We start from the raw sequence: 22,492 nt of genomic DNA, 5'->3' as shown, positions 1-22,492 counted from the left end.
AAATACAGCCAGAGGGCCTTTGATATTTTGAGTTAACTGTCAGTCTTACTTCATTTCTGTTCTCTCCTATCAGACTGTTCCTCCGGAGATCCGGAGATAAAAGGACCTCCCGTTACTGCTGCAGCTCGGAGAGTGTGAGAAACAAAGATAATATGCTCCTTGCGAAACAGCGGAGTGACATTTTGATAATCAAGGAGAAAGGTCAGTCTGGGTGTCTGACTGTCTAGCAAAGGTAAAACTTCTCAGACCAATCCCCTCGTTTTGGGAGTAAGAACTATCACGCAAAACTCAGTTTTTGCACTGAGGCAATCTCCCAACTGGAAGACTTTTAGACAGCAGAGATGAGACTGACAAAGACACTCTCTTTGAAATGTCTCAGGGAACAGGAGCGGATTATGTAAGTCACTCAGTATACTGGGTCACCCAGTTGTTTTTGATGTGCACTATTACTATGCCGCTGCTACACTCGGTGCAGAGCTTCTCGTTTTGCACAATCTGAGTGCCTCCAACATGTTTTTTCCTACTTCTGATTGTTGTATATGCTTTTAATAGAAGTTTGCTGCAATAAATGTGCAGATCTTGAGAAAAATAGGAGGTAATAAATGCCTTTTTCAAGCAGCGCGCAAAGGAAAACTGCACAGTGATGTCAACTGTGATGTTTATTCTCAGAAAAGGACTGGCAGGTCACAAATCAGATGAGCAGCACTATGCAAATCCTACACTTCAAGCACAAGTTGAACCCAAACAACTCTCATGGACTCGGCCTTTCTTTCTGTAGCTGCATGGACAGTGATTAGTTGTGATGAATGTATGTCTGTGTGGGTGGGTCGGTGCAGCAAAACAGAGCAAGTCTTAGCTAACATAAATGAAGCATTTAACCTTCCAGGCCATTACAAATCTTTGAGCCGCTGAGCATGAGAATAATGGCAGCACTGTCAGGACAGGTAGGATGTTTGGTTGCTCCATAACATGGGCGCTTTGTTTCTCTGACAGTGTCATGTTACTAGCGAGGCTGAAAACTTAAAAAAAAAAAAAAAAAAAAAGGGAAGCACAGGTTGCTTCTGCACAGCAGAGCAGATACAAAGACTGAGATTTAGGTGTTGAGCAACAAACTCTGGAATATATGTTATTCCACCTAAAGTGAAAAGGGAAGTTTTAGAATGATATTGAAGTATATTTCACAGTACTTGCAGATTTTTCTCAAAGGTTGTTAAAGAACTAGGAGGCAAAAGGAAGTGTCTGGTTTACAATGTTTACTTAATTTGCAGCTTCCCCCTCTAAAATGTGAACAGAGATGTTAAAATATGCACTGTGTGTTAGGTAAAGTCCAAATGTAGAAACAATCAGCTTGAAATAGTCACACAGCTTGAAACCTTTCTACATTTTGCCATGCAGAAAGGCATTTTAAAGAAGTTGATAACTATTAAGCGGAAGAAAAACAAAGGGCAAAGAGAGTGGCTGCTTTTGCATTTAACCTGTATGATAACGTAAAAATAATGGTTATTTTGAAAACTAATCATTATTTCCCCTCTGTTTTGATCAAACACGTAACATTCCAATGAAATACAAGTTTGTTTTTGCTAGACACTGTACACTAGTTATCAGCCATATTGCTAGGACTGGTCTTAAATACATATTTGGATTTTGGTTTTGCTATTTTTTTTTTAAACACATCTATAGATCGCACAAAACCCGTCTTAGATACTCTGCAAATAATCTACTAAATACACAAGCTAACAAATGAAGCTAGCAAATGTAGTCATCAAAACGGGGAAGTACAAGGAAATCACTTCAAAATAAAAGCGGGACTTACGAATAAACACACCATTTTTGGTATTTTTAAAAAATACATACACTATATATACTTTACCCATTTATCTCTTGTGTGTCAAACATTGTACACACAACGAGGTAATTTGTCCTACCTCTTGCTTTTAATTTAATTTATTGTAGATAACACCGGAAATTCAACTATAATTTCACAGACTCGACAGGGTACCGACATAAAAATGGTGCTGCTGTCAACTGAATATTCCTTCACGCTTCTAGCTAATTACACATCACGTAGCAACACATCAGAGACTGGGGAGAGCCCTGGGTAATCAGTGATTAAACTGGTAAATGAATAATAGGTGTAGCGAAGGACAAAGACACCTGCTCACTGTGTTCCAGGAAGAGATGGGGATATCTCACCTTTAGGGACCTAAATACAATTCATTTGTGTTGTGTTAACAGCACATTTGTCTGCGTAAATTAAGTCAGTGTTTAGAGGGGCTACAGTTTGCATCAACTTTGTTTCAAAACGATGTTTGGCCTGTTCTCCCCTCGCAAGCATCGGCTCGGCCAGTGTTGCAAACACCCACCCGTCCTGCTGCAGCATTTCCGTGTTTCGTACGGAATCATTTTCACGGAGTCCACGCCACGTCAGAAAATAAACCCTTATTTTCTCCCCCCAAATGATTCCACATCATAACACCTCTCTGGGAGCAGCGGGCCATTAACGTGGAGAAAAACACGCCGCTCCTGAGGGGAACACTGCGACATTGTTCCAGGATAAATAATAAGTGAAAGGCTGCATGACGTGTCTAAATCAATGGGGTCCAAGTCGGGATCATAGAGATGCTAAAGCAGCAGAACTTACCCAGTGCCACCTCGCAGGCTTTACGCAGCTGTGAGTGATGCGCCTTCTTCACCTCCTTGTCGGCCAGGATCTTTTCCAAAGCTCGTGTGAGGAACATGTTTTTCGTCTTTTTGCCCTCATACATGTCGCACCGGAATCTGGAGCGAGGTGTGCCTGGTCCCAGGGAGCCGGGGAGGGAGAGACGGTGAAGGTGGAGGCCTGCAGCCGCCTCGAAGGGAGATGTATTCCGCCGCAAATGTCAGCCACGGGAGCCCCTTAACAGACACACATGAATAAATACAGAAGGTTGGGGTAAATCCCTCGGATTGCCGTTAACGACCTGCCTCCTGCGCCATGTTGGAGAGAGGAAACGACGTCACGTAACGTCCGAGAGCGGCCGCGGTGAGGCACTACGGAGCGAGTTACGGTTTATTGACCTGATAAAAAAAAAAGAAAGTTTGGCCCTATTTTCACCTGAAATACAAACAACAAACTTCTAAATACCGAGTTCTCCATTTTTATTTTGATGTGAGTTGAATTAATTTTCTCATTAGAAACAATGAATGAAAAACAACAGGGAAGCGGCCATTAGACTTAGTTTTAAATGCAACATACTGTATTCTAAAACATGAGAAACGATTGTGGTCAAAAGCCTTGACATGATATTCCTGTTATATTTATTATATTTTAAAATAAAACATTAACTGGTAAAGAGAACAAAAATGTAACAATTTTCTAATATTTCAACTCCCTGGAAACATCGGTGTATTTCTTAATTTGATTAGTTATTGTGTTGAGAGATTTCTGGTGGGTCTCTGCAGTTCCACCAGAGTTACAGCGTTATTACTTGAGGCTCCTGAGAAGAGCATATCTTCTGATTGTGCTCTCTTTATTTACATCACATCTTTGGTCTATTAATACCATATTTTGGGGAATAAATGTAAAGTAGGCTCACACATTGCCATTCCAAATATAGCAGAACTTAATTTCATGTTATTTTAGGCCACTGCAAAATCAGTTTGCAGAGTCCTAGTTCAACAAATGTTCAACAAATGTTATAATTATTATTGTTATAAGAAAGACTTCAGAATGACTTACTAAGCATCTTTAATTTGATTAAATTAGTTTGTGATTGTTAAAAGCAATATCCAAGTGCACAACTCCCACCGCCCCAGTCACCCCATTAGACCTGTACAGAATAAGCAAGTGCCGTTTTAGTTATTAAATCATATTACTTACTTTGCATGCTGTGGATATGTTTAACAGCAGATCCTTCTTGCAGCCTCCTATAACATTTATCAGAGTCCAACAGCAGATACATGTGGAAAATCTGGAAGTTTGACAACACAGATTTGGTCATCGTAGGCGGCATATAGTTTGCTTACACTTAGGACTGTCTTATGAGTCAGATGCATTTTTTTTTCTGTAGCTATGAATAAGAGATGAGCTGAAGAAGCTCTAGTCCCGATCTAAGTTTTCGTTCGAGGGCTCAGTCATGTGAAAAACTTCGGACACCCTACTCAGTATTGAGTTCTTTATTGATAAACAGGAACATATTGACACATTTTATTTATTTCTGCATCAGATATCCATGTAGTTGCAGGTTAAACAGAAAAATAAACTTTGTATTGCCCATTGAATAATGGATATAAATAAATATGCATATTGTGAGAAAAACATTTGGCTGAAATCTTCAGCTAGCTGCTTTATCTCTCTTTTATGGGGAGAGTTTTTCCCCAGTTTTCAGTGCTGATTTCTCTTTATGTTTTCTTTTTTTTTGTTTCACATGGAACTTGTTTGAAGTCAACCTATGGCAATTAATTGATGATGTCCATGACCATCTGTATCTTAGCTTTGAGCCAGTTCTAGGTAGATTCACCAGTATGTTTACTAGTAATGTAAAACATTAGCTTGCAATGTTTCACTGTTGATTTTCACATTTTCTTCAAGCACTCTCTAATACTCTCAAATTCTTCTGAGGCCTCTTTAATTCCCTTATAAAACTCAAAACCTTGTTTCTTCAGACGTCTGCTGAGTAATGATGCTATACTCTATCTGTTACTCCTGTGTGTAATTTTAGCTTTTGCAGCTGGAAACAAATGTGGAGATGTAATTCATTCCTCACTACAAATAGCTTTTTAAAATTAGATTGCACATAATGCTTCTGCTTTCATACTTTTGCTAAAGTCTTATATTTTTATATATTGTTGAATTTATTGTTAAATATGTTAAAATGTTTGCTTTTATAGTTTTTGTAATTGTTTTTAAAATACGGTAAAAGTAAAATTAGAAAGATTTGGTGCATGCAATTCTTATTACAAATGTGACTCACCTCCAGTAATGTTTAGTATCAAACACAACTTTGTGTTCAAAACATTAATGGCACACAAATATGGGCCCCTACTCCTAAAAAAAAAACAAAACAAAAAAAAAAACATTTAACTTTCATTTAAATTTGGACAATTTTAGCAAGAAAACTGTTGAAACACATAATTTGTTATTATAATAAGGTTCATAATTAAAATATATATTTAAATAACAAGTCAAAAAAGATGACTTGTGATAACTTTTACTGATATAAAACTGTTAAACTTCATTATTACACATTTATTAAAATGTCATGTGAAAGCTCACATAAAAAATCTTGGCAATGTTGATGAAAGTTATACTGGACAAACTGTATGTTTTCCTATAAAATATGTATATTTTTAAAATTATGTTTAATAGGTTATGCAATATTATGTGCAATAGTATTTAATATTTGTAAAGACACAAACAATTTGCTTTACTTATTAAAAATGCGCTGGAATGGTATGGGATCAAGTCCTAGCACCACTCTCTCTTGTAAAAAAAGAAAAAAACAAAACATTTGTTGTAAGCACTCTGAACTCTCCATAGTCATTTCTTATCAGAAATGAGAAATAACAAAAGCAAACCTTGAGAAAATAATGCATTTCATTTCTCAGTTATTCACCTGATAGCATCTAGGAGAAATATTAAATTTAACAACCGTAAGGGGCTGCTCATATATATGGAAATCTTTTCCTGTTCATGTTGCACTTCTGCAGACCCAACAAGATGGTTATCGCAGCTCTCGTGGTCCCATAGCAGTTGTGCAAGATTAGTGGTTCAAGCAGGAGGAAACCAAAGATCTCTGAACCTAAACTCAAATTCAACATTCCTGTAAGACCAGCCAACAGAGCTGCCAGAAATTACAACCTAAAATGAGCTTTAAAGATCAACAAATTATCATATTTTATGAAATACAGATGAAAAAGAATACAGGCCGCATTTACTGGCAGTGTGAACGGTCCTAGCAAAAAAAATTGGAATTGGGTCATTTCAGGCTGCAGTATGAATGCACCCTAAGTATCCCATGCTGGTCTGAACTGGAACAGAGTAGACATTTACCAGACAGCTGTCAGTTTTTTAGGTTTTGAATTTCAAAGTTTGCCACCTGTGGTTGCCACCGAGGCCTTTTAAATTTCTGGACAGTGTGCCGGCTTGTGAGGTCTCCAAGTTGCTGCTTTCAGATAGCATTTTTTCCAACTTGCACCTTCTCACTTGACAAATCAATATAGAAATGTTTACCTTGTAATTTTTTTCTACCACAATTTTTTCACCAAACTTTGAGCAACTCCATATTTGCCAGTGACTCCAGCAAACAAAAAAACTTTCAGGATGTGAAAATAAGTCATGATCTTTAAACAGGTTTCCGTTTAAAGTTATAAGATGGTGTTAAAGTTAAAGTATCTCAATGCACAGGCGCAGGAGCATTTGCACATAGACACTTTTGTGCTTGAGCATGAACTTGGTGATGAATTTGACATCTGGAAGGGTTATGGTAGAAGTCACCAAATGTGTCAGAGCAGCTCAGGAAAAACTAAACAATTCATAGATATTCCATGTATCCTAAAACCATTTTATCCACATCAGCCAAAAAAGTGCAGCTTTACAATTGCAGAGAAAAACTTGACAGAAACAAAAGTCAACAGTGACATTTCACAGATTAATTTCCACAATGTTCATTGAGATTCTGCCTTTTAACTGACTTCACACAGAAGAAATTTTAATTCATAACTGAATATTTTCAGTAGTAACTGTTTGGTTGTTGGAAGAAATACAGCGTAACAATCATCCTGTGATTTTCATGTTGAATTTCTTCCAAGTCTCCCCCTCAAATTTATACATTTAAACATTTCAAAGAGTACACATTGTTCAGATGCAATACAAAATGGATATCATTAATCCAAAAATAATTCCAGACAAGTCATATCAAGGTTTTTTATTTTTATTTTATGTATTTTTTTTGGCTTTGCAGAGTGTTAGTCCATCACTGGTAAGCAGAACTAACCAAGTTGCCAAACAGGAACAGAAGTAAAAAGTGTCCGTTATTGTCTTCTGTAAAAACTGAACAGTGAAGTTCGGGACCTCAATAAGTGAGTAACAAAAACACACCTGAATTTTTCTCTTTTAACATGTTTTCATTATTAACCAGAGAAAAAAATTATAGCAAAGTAAGTGAGTAAGTCAGATGATGAATGCAAAAAAATAAAAAAATCTCTAAAGCACAGAACATCCCCTGCAATTCAGCTAAATCTATCAATACGAAATAGAAGGAACACAGCGCATTCGTCTTCAAAATGACTGTGCAAGAAGGAAACTAGAGAAAGGGAACATCAGGTCACCTATGTGCTGAAAGTGTTTCAAGCTTCAGCAGCTGAGATTTGTATGCGTTCTTCACCAGTCAAAGCTTTATGGCAATGAGAGACCCACTCATAACAAGATTCAGCTAGAGGGAGTGAGTACTTTTACTTGTCATTGTATATTCAGTTCCCATTTATACTTTGTTTGTTTCAGATTCTAGAATGCTACGTCAAACAAGAGCCATGACACCTGAATGGTAGGATTGGAAAACTTGCCAGCAAGCTAAAGGATTGCAAAAATTCTTATCTTTTAACCAATCCTTCCTGAGAAAGCAAAGGATGACTATGACGAGAAACTTCCAGCAGAAACAGGGTTAGGGTGGATGGTCTTCTACCTCAATCAGCCAAGAGAGGAGAGGATGAGTCCACTTTCACACCCACTTCTAAAATATAGTAAATAATCACATTGAAGAAATAGCCACTAAACGACATGGCAGAGCATGATGGAGCTGGTTGAGTTGTCATTTTATCATGATGTAATACTTGAATTAGTTGGACCTGAAATTATCCAACAGAATAATTATGAGTTAATACTAAATATATGTTGTGTTAAAATGTAAATTTGAAGACATGTACAGCTCATTTATATACAGCCTACTAATGAGGGTTGGAATTAGGTGATTAGAAAGCTAATACTCGTTACACGTCCTTGTTAGTCAAACACAAGTCAAGGTTAATAATCAAGTTTCAACAAAGGGCACACTGACCTCTAGTGGTCTCACCTTCTTACTACATCATTATCTACAAATATTCCAAGTCACGTTTTCTTTAGTTTTTTTTCAGTTTTCACAAAGTAGTAAAAAATGATGCATTTGAAAACAGAAGTTTACATACACTAAATAAAAAACAAAACAAAACATTTTCTTCTCACAGTTTGAAGGTAAATCAAACCAAACTTCTCTTGTTTTATGTCAATTAAAATGATAAAAAATATATTTCTATTTACTAAATGCAACAGTAATATATTTCCAAAGAGTATTATATATTATTACAATGTGTTCTGAAGAACAGCACCATTCTATCCACTTCTACATGAAAATGTCTAAAGAAAAAAAGTATTTAATCTTTAATCTCCTATTCTTGTATGGCTATTTTGTTTTTGAAAATCAAAACTCCTAGGCATAAACTCAAACTCTCTTTCATACATATATCTTTACCCTAATTGTTTCTAAATAAATAAGCAAAAAAACAAACAAACAAACAAACAAAAAAAAAACAAAACAAAAAACAAAATCAGAGTTGTATTCACTTTCACTTGGTACGTGGCGGAACCTGAAATCTTGAGTTCCCTGTGGACAAACGCTTTAAATTCTTTCAAATTCCTGCCTGTCATTTCCTCTCCTTTTGTCTTCATCTGTGCAAAACTGAAACAAGTTGGACTAAAACAAAGAACAGAAATGTCATAATTTGGTCATGAAAAAAAAGGAAAGTTGTCTGCTGCCAGTCTGAACTGCTCAGCATGTGTTGAGGGAAATATTTATATATTTATTTATAAATATTTATACAGAAGATACTGATGAAGACTGGTCCATTTCAGAACAGGAAGACAACCTGCATTTTATTTTGGTTGAAGTTCACTCTTCAGCATTTCTTTCTTGGGTGGATCACCTTTCAGAAGACCTTATCATGTCAGATGTTTGACAATAAGAATGAACTTTTAAGCATCAGCGTACTGCAAATTTCTGAACTGCAGACCGGAAAAGATTTTTAGGATAAGAATATGCATTGAAGGAGTAGATATGACTGAGTGTAAAGAAATGAAATTAATTTCACAAAAAAATATAATTGCTTTATTTTCTTTTATTGCAAAAAAAGCTTTTCTTCACAAATGACTCATGCATATTCTATAAATTTCAGCTTTCAATAATAACAGTTCTGCCACATGAAAATACAGCTAAAAACATTTGAGTTACGTCTTCAAAACCAGTAAGTAAATCCTTATAAAGATAAAATAATCTACGTACGCTATGCAAAACGTCTGAAGTCTTGCTCGTCTCTCCAGTCTTTCAGAGTCAAACTTACACACCTTTGGTTTATCTGAACTCCTCCCTTTCACATATCTAATTTCCTGGGTAAGGAAAGTCTGAGCTTAAAGTTATTCAGCTGCAGAGATTGAACTGATTGCAGACGTATGTCTTAACAGATCGTCAGAGTTAGAATTCCTGTTTTTCACCACGCAAAAAGGAGCCAGTTCTTTAACTAGCAGCTCTAGTTCAAGTAGCATGTTATTGAATATTTGAAAACATTTTTTTCAGCTGTCCTAAATCATGAAAGGTGGTTTATTATGATTTTTTTTTAAATATTTAAATCACAGAAAATTGTTTGGTATTTGTATTTTGTAATAGTTGATATATATTTGGTGTGGTGAGGGGTATGATTTTAAACCCCAAACAACAATACAGCAAGATTTTGTTTTAAAATCATGTTTTTTTTTTCTTGGATTAATTGTCAATGAACCAAAAGTTGCATATTTGTAAAAAGACATTTTCATGTCTAATCCTCGAAAGAATATTTTGATAATTTTTAATCTCATGTTCAGAGGCATGAGTGTGGTTTTATTTAATCCCTAACATGTTTCTAGTTAAATATGGTATTTTGGACATTTAAAAAACAAAACAAAGAGAGAAAAACCTATACACTCAAAAGTTATTTATTGATAGTATATTTTTATAAATATATTTGCAACACAATTTATGTCTAATACTTAGTTTATTGCAGTTTGCTGGAGGAAGATGAAGCTAACTGTGTGGACATTATCGTCTGTAATCAAAAGGTTTGAGAGGATCGTCCCATTTGTGGTGCTGTTCTACTGCCATCAGTGTGATAATGAGCCCAGAAGTAGAACGTCTTTTGGAGACCAACAGATGGAGGTAATCAGCTCCAACATAAACCTGGAGCAAACATATTGAAGAGTTTTTAAATCAATTGAGTTTATAATATTTATCAAGTACTATCAGGAAACAAGAAATCCAAATTTAACTTCTTTTTCCCTGTTTTATGATATCAAATATAAAATAATTGACTTACCTTGATGATATAGTGATAGACTAGGATGTTCTTTACCCGGTAAAAAACTGGTTTGTATTCCTTGAAATCCTTCCCCGTTTTTTTCGCCACTTGGATCTTCACCTGAATATTGAGAAACACAAAACCTTAAACAGATTGAAAGTATATGTCTGTGAAGTTTTAAAAAAAGATAAGGAATCTCACCTTATCACAAAGCTCCTCAACTTCACTAGTGGTGAACCTTACGTCTGACCATTCTCCCATTGGGACGTTCATTCTGATGTCGTCTTCTTGACAAAGAAATAAAAGCTTCACTTTCTCTGAAATGCCTGAAATCAGCTGGACATCGGCTGAGTTTTGAATCTATTTATACAGTAGAGACACTGGGTGCAGGCTGGAAGGAGGTTGTACTTCAAAATGGGAGGAGCTCCATGTGAAAAGCATCAGGTGATTCAGGTAATGACATTTTGGAAAGTTTATTGTATGGCAGAACCTTAAAGTAGCTTTAAGTTATATTTCACTGAAGAACAGAAAGAAAAAGAAAAAAAAAGAAAAAGTAGTCCACAATTAAAAAAAGTGAAAAAAGAAAAAAAAACAGATAACACTTATCTAAGTCTTAATTTAGAAAATAACAACAAAATATCACGCTTATAATTATGTTTTTTTTGGTGAATTAATATGACGTTTATTTGCTACAAAATGTTTCTGGACCAGGGTTTGGGGGGTGGTTTGAGTAGTTACCCTCTCTTGCCCCCCCGTAAATCCATCTTTGAAATAAGAGTGCCTAACCCCGGTCACTGATGTGGATGGGCTCAAGAGAGACAAGAACCCCCCATTTGGCCTCTAGGGGGCATTGTAACTGCACGAAACGCTTAATTCTACATAAAAGTAATTATTATAATTTATTTCATCTTCAGTATAAATGAATGAGCCTTAGAGCTAGTTTAATTTCGTCACAAAAGCATTTGCTTTTCAGTTTTGCTTTTCAGGAACTAATTTAAGAATATACAACCTTACTGACTTCAGAAGTGGAAAACTTTCACCTTTTTTTTGAAAGTTGTAAAGCTTAAAAACCGAACTAATTTTTTATTCAACTTCTTTTGGTGTTAGTTTTAAATTCTTTTCTGTGTCAGTTTATAATAAGTCAATATTTCTCATTTTCAAAGGAAAAATTATAAGTCCTCATAAATAAGCATCCTCCAGTTGCTGATATCATTTATTTTTGTAGTGGATAAAAAAGTGGATAAAAGTTAATTGCTAGAATTTAAATCTGCAAGCATTTTCACTTTGAAACACTTCCATTACTTGTCAAATAATTTTGTTCTAGGCTGAAGTTGAGTTATTAATTTGATGGTCTTTCATCTATCTAATCTTCAGATGTGAAATATTTGTAGACACTCCTTCCAGTTCATTGGAAATGTATCTTTCTGGGTTTCTGCCAATAGATTATCTATCATGTAGTTAGATGCTGTTCACTCTGCATTAATATTTATATTTGAAGAATATTTATACAGAAAGTTCTCTGGATAAAGACTGGAGGACGGTTCATCTCAGTTTACAAAGTGTTTGAAATAGGGCATATGAGCAGTAGTTCAGGCATTATAAAGAGGGTTTGTTGGGGGTGAGAGAAGGAGGGGGTCTTTCAGAGTACCAGATTGGCAAGAACCACCACTGTTGGAATTATTTTATAAGGATGTTTTGCAGCATCGTCTGTTTGAAGAGCCACACGGGGAATTTAAGTTACTTCCTAATGGACTGGCATGTAAAATAAAAACAGAAGAATTTGATGAGATTTGAAATATTTATTTAAACGTGGTTACTTTTTTTAAAATGTAAAACAAACCTGAACCTGCAATTCTTTTTTTTTTTCAGGTTTACAGATAACAGTTTGCTGAAGAGCTTCAAAACAATGATTTAATTTATTTTGATTATTTTTAACCCAATTTTTCTCACTCCCGTTTCATCATAAGTCCAAAGTTTGATAAGATCAACGCAGCCCGTCAACCCCAACACATGCAAATGAGCAAAACTGTGAAAACTTTGAAAGGGCATCAAAACAAAGTAGCTCAGCTGTAAAGTAGAAATCTGGAGAGAGGTTAAGCAGGTTACATTTTATATTTAGTCAACGGGTATGATAACATCATCTTTTTCGTGATGCTGTTCGACGTGCTCCACTGTTATCTTGACCTCTCCTGTCTCAGAAGCAGTTTGGTGGATCAGCACATGGAAATATTCAGTCCCACCCACATAAACCTGTAAATTGGAGAGAGAATTGTCAGATGTTGGTATATATTATGTTTCTGAATAGTATGGTATTGTTCTGAAGAACATAACCATTCTATCTGTTTCTGCATAAAAATATCTAAATAACTAAAAATTTAATCTGTAATCTCATGTATGTATCTATCTGGTCATTGTGTTTTTGAAAATCATACTTCTTAAGCAAGCACAAACTTAAAACTCTCGTTCGTAAATTTTTCTTCATCCTAATAGGTTCTAAATTATGAAAAACAAAATCAGTGATTTATTCACCTTGACTTGGTATGTAGTGGAAACTGAAATCTTGAGTTCCCTGTAGACAAACGCTTTAAATTCTTCCAAATTCCTGCCAGTCATTTCCTCCACTTTTGTCTTTACCTGTGTAGAAATGAATCAGGTAAGAGCAGAAAAGTCAAAATTTGTCTATGAAAAAAGTGAAGCTTGTAGCTTGCCTGATCACAGATCTCCTGAATCTCCTTCGTGGCGTAGTGTTCACCTCCTGGAAAACCCATCCTGATGATGTTTGATGCCCTGAACAGGAAAGTAAAGCATCTGATGTCAGTCTGAACTGCTCAACATCTATTCAGCTGAGAATTATTTATACAGAAGGTTCTCTGGATAAAGACTGGGAGGAGCATTCATTTAAGAAGACAACCCACACTTTATTTTGGTTAAAGCTCACTCTACAGTTCACTCTGTGGCTCGCCTTTCAAAAGACATTATCACGTAGTCAAATGTTTGAACTTTTAAACATCAGCATACCACAAAGTGAAGCCTAAAAGTATTTCTATGCTAAGAATATGCATTTAATGAATAGATGATGTACTGAATCAGTATAAAAAAATGCAATGAATTTGAATAAAAATAGAATATAATTGCTTTGGTTTATTTTTTCTGTCAGAAAGCTTTTCTCCACAAATAACTCATGCTGATTCTATAAATTTCAGCTTTCAATAATAAAAGTTATGCCATATAAAAATCCTGTTAAAAACATGTGTGTTGTCTTCAGTACCAGTAAGTAAATCTGTATAAATGTTAAAACACTTTTTAATAAGGTCTGTAGTCTTGCTCATCTCTCCAGTCTTTCACAACAAACTTTGGTCTATCTAAAGTCCCATCTTATACCTAATTTCCTACGAAAGGAACGACTAAGCTTAAAGTTATTCAGTTGTAGAGCTTGGACTGATTCCAGATTCATGTCCTTTCATCTGAGTGGAGTTCTTGCTCTTCACCAGTCAAAAAAGTGCCAGTAGATCAGAAGTGGGTGTGTATGTAAAACCTTTGAAAATATTTTTAGCAAATCAATTTAAGCTCTCAGTTTTGACCATATACCATAGCCGGCAAATTCTAAGCAATACTAATTTAATCTGAAGTAATGGGAAGTTTTTCTGACTTTTGCTGCATGGGCAACATGTCATAAGGTGTTTTTCAGAGTCGCGTTTGAACACAAAGGCGCTGGTTTTATACCTGGAGATCTGCTGCTGTGCAGAGCTGCGCACTTGTGTGTGTGTGTGCAAGAATTATGGCACCTGGCAACAAAAGGTTTGCACAGATTTTTGCAAACAAGCCAAGTAAGTTGAGTAATGCTGTTGTTGGGTACAGATAATAAGCTGTTTGAGTTTTTAAAAAATGTACATGGTATATGATTTAAGGGACTTTTTTACTATCTGATAAACTGTACTGCTGTTGAGTTTTTTTTATGGATTATGGAAAACTTGATTAATAATTCTTTTAATCTGCGCATAAATGTTTAGTTTCAGGGGCATAGCAAGAAACATAACTTTAATTACTTGTATGTCTACTCCATATGATGAATTGTTAATAAAGCATACATTACTGTACACCTAATGTCAGCCAAATGATGACTGGTGAGTATGCCTATACATCATGCTAAGCTTGATTAACAAGAACAAGCTAATAAATGTGTTATGTAGGATCAAAGATGGGTACTTCTGGTTACATTTACTTTGAAACAACAAAAGGAATAACAAAAAAACTTATAAGAGTAGTTTTAATGCACTTTTTTACCTCTACTATTTTGGGCTGTTGCTACTCTTCCTTTGCATTCAAAGAAATAGACTTTTATTTTATTTCTAATGCATTTTTAGTTCTATATAATATTTTGGACATTAAAAAATAAACAGAGCAAGAGAGCAGAACTTTTACATCCAAAGTTGATTTATTGGTAGTATATAATTTTTTTTATATTTGCCACACAACTTATGTCTAATACTTGAGAAACCCACAGATAACAATATTGTAATGAACAATTTTGCAGTTTACTGGAGGAAGACGAAGCTAACATTTGTTGTTTTCATCAAAAGGTTTGAGAGGATCGTCCCACTTGTGGTGTTGTTGTACTCCCATCAGCTGGATGATCAGCTCACCAGTCGAAGCGCTTTGGATGACCCACAGATGGAGGTACTCACCTCCTACATAAACCTGCAGGAAAAACCTTGAAGAGTTTTCCTTTTTTAGGATCATTGGAAATATTATGAAATAACTGATTGTTACCTTGATGACATAGTGTAGCACTAGCATATCCAATACCCTGTAAAAGACTGCTTTGTACTCCTTGAAATCCTTCTGTGTCTTTTCCTCCACTTTGAGTTTCACCTGATAATTGAAAAACACAAACCTTGAACACAGTCATTTATTTATTTCCTTTTAAAGTTTTAAAGAATGAATAAAATAATTAATCTCGCCTTATCACAAAGCTCCTGAATGTTGTCAGTGACAAATTTTACATCTGACCATGTTCCCTCAGGGACATCCATTCTGGTGATGTCTTGTGTTTTTAACAAAGAAACAAAAGTTAGTCTGAAATGCTGAAAAGAATCTGGAAATTGGTTGAATTTTGAACATATTTATACTGTAGGGACACTGGGTGTAACCTGGACGGTGGTTCTATTTTGAAATGGGAGGAGCTGCATGTGAAAAGCTTCAATTGATTCCAGGTAATTTGATTGATAGCTGGGACATTTGATTGTGGGCTGAAGCTGTTTCACTGAACAACAGAATATAAAAAGGTGAAAAGACATTTAAAGGCTACAATTAAGTCATTTTTATTTAAAACTGAATCCAAGATAAAACACAACAAATCCTTAATAACTCAATTAAATCTGTTGGAACCTGGAGCTTTGCAAACTACAGTAAATAATGTCTCTTGGACAGTTTAGATCAAAGACACGTTGACCCAAATGTCTGCTGGAGAAACTCATCTGCCCATACATAGATAACTGGGCATTGACAATAACTAGATGGGAGAATCAAATGAACTTGCGTGAGCTGAGACTACATGCATTTCTCATGAATATTATCTGTTCCTCAGAAAGACCAGATGTTGAATTTACTGTTTCTCTGGAATTGCACATTTGATGAGGGACTAATTTGAGGATTTACTACAGGAATAAAGTAATAAAGCTATAAAATCTAACTGATGTTTTAATTCAACTTCTTTTGGTGTTAATTTTAAATAATTTTCAGTGAAAATGAGAAATATGTTAATATTTCTCACTGGATAAACACTTCCATTGCCTGTCAAATAATTTTGTTCTAGGCTGAAATTGAGTTACTAATTCAAACATCTTTCATCTATCTAATCTTCAGATGTGAAATATTTGTAGACACACCTTCTACTTCATTGGAAATGTATCTTTCTGGTTTCTGTCAATAGATTATCTATCATGTGGTTAGATGCTGTTCACTCAACAATAAAATTGATTGATTATCCACAATATCATTGCTGACAGGAACATTGTATATTTGGAGAATATTTATACAGAAAGTTCTCTGGATAAAGACTGGAGGAGGGTTCATTTCAGAACAGGAGGACAACTCACAATTGTTTTGGTTTAAGATCACTCTGCAACATTTGTTTTATCACCTTTCTTGTTATAAAATAATTTGATTATGTCTTTCACAACAATACGTAAATCTTTCTTATAAAAAGTTAAAAGAAAAAAAATGCTCATATGCATATGTAAAAACAAATCATCAATTTTTAAAAAATATCTTCACGAGGTTCCCGTAAATATCACACAATAGGGCATAACATTACAGATTCCCCTGAAAGATTTTAATTAAAATCTACGGCTGCAGTACAGCACAGTTTTTTACAAAGAGAACAGAACTTTTTATTCAACTGTTGCTCCTGCTGGGAATAAAACAATTTATTTAAACCTTAACTGGTCTCAGTCTCCCTGCGCTTTGACTCACTGGCTCCTCCTTGTGGAACTTGTTGGCATGACACTAAGCCACATTAGCTTGGTGTTTAATAACAGCGAACAAAGCAGAACAAAACAGCCATTTCTTTACATTTCACGGGTCGTTAAGTTAACGTGCTTTATGCAGAATGATATAATTTACTGACATTTTGTCCAAACTGGTGATTGGTCAGATCTGAAATGAGAGTAGACTCTTCAAAAGCTCAAGTACATGTTTTCCACTGCAGTGGTTCATCAAGTGAACCATTAAACTACAAATTGTGTGTGAACTGCAGTTTCGGAGCTTAACATAGCTTTTATTATAATGCTTAGTAAGATGTTATCTATAAATACTTAGGAAAATCTGTCAGAGCTCCACCCATGAAACTGAGGAACCTCCTTCTCGAAGGTGTTTTATTTCCTCAACACCTGCAGTATAAATAAGCTTGAAAACTACCTGATGTTCAGCTTTTGAGCCTGATAGCAGCAGATAGTTTTCTTTTCTGTCAAAAGCAGTAATGAGTAAAGAAGTGACATGCGGAGGATGGTCAGAGACCAGGCCAGCCAATGAGGAAGTTTCTGCGCTTTCTAAATTGGTGAGTTTCTTTATTGTTTAAACATATTTACCTGGAAACTTTCTGTTACATTTCTCTTTATTTGATCCTCACACAGATGCAGAAAATTGCAGAGGCAAATACCAACAGAAAGTTTAATGAATTCAAAGCAATTGAATACCGATCACAAGTTGTGGGAGGTATGAAGTATCTGATTAAGGTAATAAGCAAGGATTTCTATGACACCATGTTATTTAAAACCATGTAATGTGAACAGTTATTATGTAGCAGTGATTACTTAATGGTAGACAGTCAGATCAAAACATGATATTTTGATCTGTGCTTTTTTTTTTTGCTGTTTGTTATTTGCATGTACATCAACATTACTGCACAGCATTATTCAGAGAGGAAATTTTCCTCTCTGCTCTCTCCGTAGGTTCAGGTGAGAGAAAACGATTACGTCCACCTGCAGGTCTTCCAAAGCCCTCTGCAGGAGGGCAAAATTGAAACTAAATTTGAGGGAGTGCAGGATGGCCACAAGCGAGATGATCCTCTCGAACCGTTCAAGCCCTTCTAAAGTGAAAACACTGCCTGATCCAGCTTCCTCCAGACGGCTGCTTCAAAGAAAAATGTCTTTGTATTGTTATGAGCAAGATTACTACAACAATACTCTGTTATAATACAAGTTGAGTCAAATATCTGTATCACTTGAACCTGTAAGGGGGATGTCAAATGTCATAAAATGACTCAATAAACAAGATTTATACAGGATATTTGTCTCTGGTGTTAGGGTTAGGGTTAGGGTTATGGGCTTGGAAATAAAGGATATTTTTGTGTTAAACACATTTCCCAAGAAAAGAAAATCAACAATACAGTTAAATATGAAACTATTTAGACTTTTTAGGTAAATAGTCTAGATCTCTGTCCTTAATTGGTTACATTCACGAGTTCATAATTATGTTGTCAAATGGGGGAGCAAATAAAAAAATAAATAAATACAGAGCATTACAGAGGTCCAAAAAGAGGGAGCAGAAACATAAATCTTCACCACCACTTTTAAAAATGGAGGACAGTTGCTATGCTTTATATTTAAAGTGTCTTTAGCACTGATGTGGTTTTTGGGGTAAAAGATAAAGAAACATTCTAACAACCGTCCGGTTCAGCCTGGAACTGACCGGGCTTTTGGGGGAACCTCTTCATTGCCAACCCATCCCTGGTGCTGCGTGACTAATGGGGCTTGACAGCTTCTCCACCAACTAGCAGGCCACAAACCCATCGGCCCACCAGGAAAATCCCAGGCAGTCCCATATGACAGGCCACCCCTGCTTTACAGACTCATTCAGTTCACTCACAATTAAACAAGATCTCATGGATGCATTAAGAATTAAATTAGCCAATATTTATAGCTAATGTAAGCAGACTGAATGCAAGATAAATCACGCATACAGAAAAAGAAAAATTATAGGGGTTGTGTCCCAGGACCATCTGGGAAAAGCTATTTTATCTTGAATTATCAGGATTCTTATTCTGACTGCTTGTTGCTGAAAATATTTAGTCATATGAGAAGGCATTTTGATGTCTAATGCTCCACACTCATAGACATGACTGTGGTTTTATATAATCTCACATATATATTTCTAATGCATTTTGACAAATTGAACATTTTAAAGAAATCAGATATGACAGCAGAAATCCAACAGTCAATATTGATTTCACAGTATGTATTTTATTTTTATATTTGCAGCACAACTAAGGTCCCAATACTCGAGTCAATAAAGTCCACAGACAACAATATGGTAACAAACATTACTGCATTTAAATGGAGGATAGTAGATGTTAGTTTTCATAATTAAAAGGTATAAGATCATCATTCCATTTGTGATCTTTTTGCACTCCTTTGAGTATGACAACCTGCTCACCAGAAGGTGAAGCGCTTAGGCCGACCGACAAATGGAGGTATTTTTCATTTCCAACATAAACCTGCAGAAAGAAAAACATAGAACAGTTTTTAACTTACATGTGTTTCTATTACTCGTCACTAAAACCCATCAGGAAACAACAAATCAAAAATTGTTGTTTTGCCTTCTTTAGGATAATGGCAAAAGATATGAAATTACTTATTCTCACCTTGATGACATAGTTTTTATATATGTCACTTTTCATGTAAAAGACCGCTTTGAATTCCTTGTAATTCTTCCCCGTTTCTTTCATCACGTTGAGCATCACCTGAATATTGAAAAACACAAACCTTAAACACTGACTGAAAATGTTTACCTGTAAGGTTTGAAGAATGAATGAAGTGAATGAATCTCACCTGATCACAAATGACATGAACTGCGGCAGTAGAAAAGTTCACCTTGGTCCAGATTATAACTGGGTCAATTGGGATACATGGGGCAACTTTGCCAGTGTTAGCCATTCTGATGATATCTTCTGGTTTTAGCAAAGAATCAAAAGCTTCATTTTGTCTGAAATGCTTAAAATCAGACTGACATCAGTTGAGTTTTGAATCTTTTTATACTCCCAACAGGAGCTTATGTGAAAAGCTTTCATTTCTGGTAATGTGTCAACAATGAAAAACCCTTGATTTCTGCAGCAAAATGCTGCAGGTTGATTTTTAACTGACTCAATGAAGAAAGTTCATTTATCAGGTTTTCCAGCTCCTTCTTGTCCCTCAAAGTATTTTAAGAGTGTTGTCCCATTTCGTTTATCAGAAACAGTGCATCTATATGAGCCATCTTGCTGTTTTTTAGTCATTACAAAGCTCGATTATTAATTAAGCGTGACAGAGTGTTTTCAGTTTCTGCTCAGAGACTCAGGAATGATGTACCAATGCCCATCAGACAGGCTTCATCATGTAATCCAAAAACACCGTTGTTGTCTCTGGTCTTCAGACAAGAATGAGATTCTCACTGTGATTTTAGTTGTTAAATACTATATATGCACCCCTGCATTGTATCATGTTGCTGCTGCTTGCATTCTCACTGAAACCAGAAAGATAGAGCACATCACCCCAGTTCTAAAGTCCTAACACTGGCTCCCTGTAGCTCAGAGAATAGACTTTAAAATACTCTTGTTAGTTTATAAACCAATTCACAGCTTAGCACCACAATGCATTAAAGATCTGCTGTTGTCTTATCAACCTTCCATACCTCTCAGGTCTTCTGGTTCTGGTCTGCTCTGCATCACCAGAACCAGGGCCAAACATGGAGAAGCAGCAGTCAGCGTCTGTGCACCACAAATCTGGAACATTCTTCCAGAAAACTGCAAAACAGCCAAAACACTGAGTTCCTTTAAATCTAAAAACCCTTTAAGACTAAAAACTCACCTGTTTAGAGTTGCTTTTGAAACATAAAGGAAACATTGACATGCACATTGATGGCACCCACCACAATGTAATGTTTGTTCAATTGTTGACTGTATGGTGTTTTCTTTAAAGCTTTCTCATTTTACATTATTATTTTGCAAAGCACCTTGAACCACCTTGCTGCTGAACTGGTTGAACTAGTTTGAACTCCTCCCTTAAAACTGGTAGAGTTCCAGAGAAATGGCTGGTTTAGCAAGATTGGCCTGATGTATTCTACATGCACTGGCAGATCATGTGTCAGTCATGTATTTTCCTTTCTCAACCAACAACATGTTCATCAGCTGCCAACAGAGGCAGATGTGAAACAAAAAATGACCTGGGAGTTCTTGACAGACTGGCACTATCACCCACTTTGCTGGAATGTTTGTAAGGAAAATCGGCCAGAGTGCATATTTCCCCACAGACCTTTGATATGTTTACTTCAAGCTAGATCTCTATTTTTTTGTGATGCTAAGCCATTCAGTGATTTATGAACTAGCAACAGCATTTTAAAGTATATTCTCTGAGCTACAGGGAGCCAGTGTCAGGACTTTAGAAATAGGGTGATGATGTGCTCTATCTTCCTGGTGTTACAGGAGCAGAAAACCTCTGATTTGCCACTAGGTTTGCAGCACGTCACCATTAGATAACTGTGAAGCTGTAGTCAGAGACAACAATTTACATATGAGTTTTGTAATTTTAGACTTTTTTCAGTCTTTCATAAATACAAAACAACAGTCACTGCAAAACAGATTGTACTTCAGATTCTTAAGTACAACTACACACATTGGATGTGGTTCTTATTATTTCACGGTAACATGTCCTGGAGAACACAATCTGTTGTTGACAAGCACTGCTGCTCCACTTCGTTTTCTTTTCCTCGAGTAACTAATCCTGCCACCGTGTGTCAGTAAAACACATAATACTGCATTCCAGATACTCTAAGTCTTTGTCAGTGCTTGGACATCATCCGATTTGTTAGCCAACAATCTCACGTTGCCCATATTGATCAATGGCAGGAATGGTTTCGAACATTAACTCATCTGGAAGTTGTAGCTCCAGTGGAGGTATTATTTCAGCTTTTGTAGTATTGATCATCTGCTCCCGATTGTAAGCCAGCTTGTTACTATGGCTACACATAAGAAAGAAATGACAAAAATTAAGAAAACTTTGCAAAAATCCTTCAGGCTGCACAGCATCCAAAACTAGAGGAAATAATAGTCCAAAAATGTTTTATTTTTCTTCCAAAAATGAAGAATTGAAGTTTTAGAAAAGAAAAATCAGAATGTAAGCAGCAGAACTAGTGCAGGTGCAAAATGCTGCAGGTTGATTTTTAGCAGACATAAGGAAGAAAGTTCAGTTTCCAGGTTTTCCTGGCAGCTTTTTCTTGTCTCTCAAAGTATTTTAGGAGTGTTGTCCCATTTTATTTATCAGAAACAGTGGGAAACACTTTATTTGACGTGGTGTGCATGACACTGTCATATACATGACATAACACCTGTCATAAACATGGAATCTATGAATGTCTGTCTGTTGTTATGAAGTGTCATTCGGAAAATTATGACACTTTTAATGCAACGTTGCTTTAAAAGTTGCATTAAAAGTGCCAACTTTGCATTAAAAGTGTCATTATTTACCAAATAATTCAAAGGTTTTTTTTACACATTTTTACCAGACATCCCAGTGATTTTGGAGGGATCTTTTGTTTCTATTCTTTCCCTAACACGGAAAACCTCTGATTCGCCAGTAGGGGGCAGCACATCACCATTATTTCTTCAAAGTTAAACTTCAACGTA

At 35.8% G+C, this 22,492-nt stretch overlaps 4 protein-coding genes across 6 annotated transcripts in view; 1 reads left to right on the top strand and 3 right to left on the bottom strand.

The window, feature by feature from the left end:
• The window catches only part of arfgef1 (ADP-ribosylation factor guanine nucleotide-exchange factor 1 (brefeldin A-inhibited)), a 52,496-nt gene extending 49,407 nt beyond the window's left edge, over positions 1–3,089 (bottom strand). For all 3 annotated transcript variants that reach the window (XM_015015370.1, XM_015015381.1, XM_015015390.1), the window contains exon 1: positions 2,642–3,089. In XM_015015370.1, the coding sequence (XP_014870856.1) occupies positions 2,642–2,765 (124 nt within the window). In that variant the 5' untranslated portion in view covers positions 2,766–3,089. The remainder of the gene's footprint in view (positions 1–2,641) is intronic.
• Positions 3,090–11,960: 8,871 nt separating this feature from the next.
• LOC106934916 (cystatin-A5-like) lies at positions 11,961–13,413 on the bottom strand. The gene is made up of 3 exons (XM_015015088.1): positions 13,044–13,413; positions 12,865–12,969; positions 11,961–12,585 (listed from the first exon to the last, which is right to left on the bottom strand). Exons 1-3 carry the CDS (start codon positions 13,101–13,103, stop codon positions 12,451–12,453), a joined length of 300 nt encoding a protein of 99 aa, XP_014870574.1. The 5' UTR covers positions 13,104–13,413; the 3' UTR covers positions 11,961–12,450.
• Positions 13,414–16,991: 3,578 nt separating this feature from the next.
• LOC106934909 (cystatin-A-like) lies at positions 16,992–18,121 on the top strand. The gene is made up of 3 exons (XM_015015076.1): positions 16,992–17,392; positions 17,469–17,570; positions 17,787–18,121. The coding sequence occupies exons 1-3, from the start codon at positions 17,315–17,317 to the stop codon at positions 17,925–17,927; spliced, it is 321 nt and encodes a 106-aa protein (XP_014870562.1). The 5' UTR covers positions 16,992–17,314; the 3' UTR covers positions 17,928–18,121.
• A 947-nt stretch (positions 18,122–19,068) lies between these two features.
• Positions 19,069–19,817, bottom strand: LOC106934932 (cystatin-A-like). Its single transcript, XM_015015110.1, has 3 exons — positions 19,665–19,817; positions 19,478–19,576; positions 19,069–19,330 (listed from the first exon to the last, which is right to left on the bottom strand). Exons 1-3 carry the CDS (start codon positions 19,767–19,769, stop codon positions 19,187–19,189), a joined length of 348 nt encoding a protein of 115 aa, XP_014870596.1. The 5' UTR covers positions 19,770–19,817; the 3' UTR covers positions 19,069–19,186.
• Positions 19,818–22,492: the final 2,675 nt, after the last annotated feature.

Source organism: Poecilia latipinna, unplaced genomic scaffold (genome assembly GCF_001443285.1).
Source record: "Poecilia latipinna isolate Pla-1442-1.1 unplaced genomic scaffold, P_latipinna-1.0 Scaffold71, whole genome shotgun sequence".
Taxonomy (NCBI): domain Eukaryota; kingdom Metazoa; phylum Chordata; class Actinopteri; order Cyprinodontiformes; family Poeciliidae; genus Poecilia; species Poecilia latipinna.
Note: the sequence above shows the minus strand (reverse complement) of the source record. Positions and strands in the feature narration are given on the sequence as shown.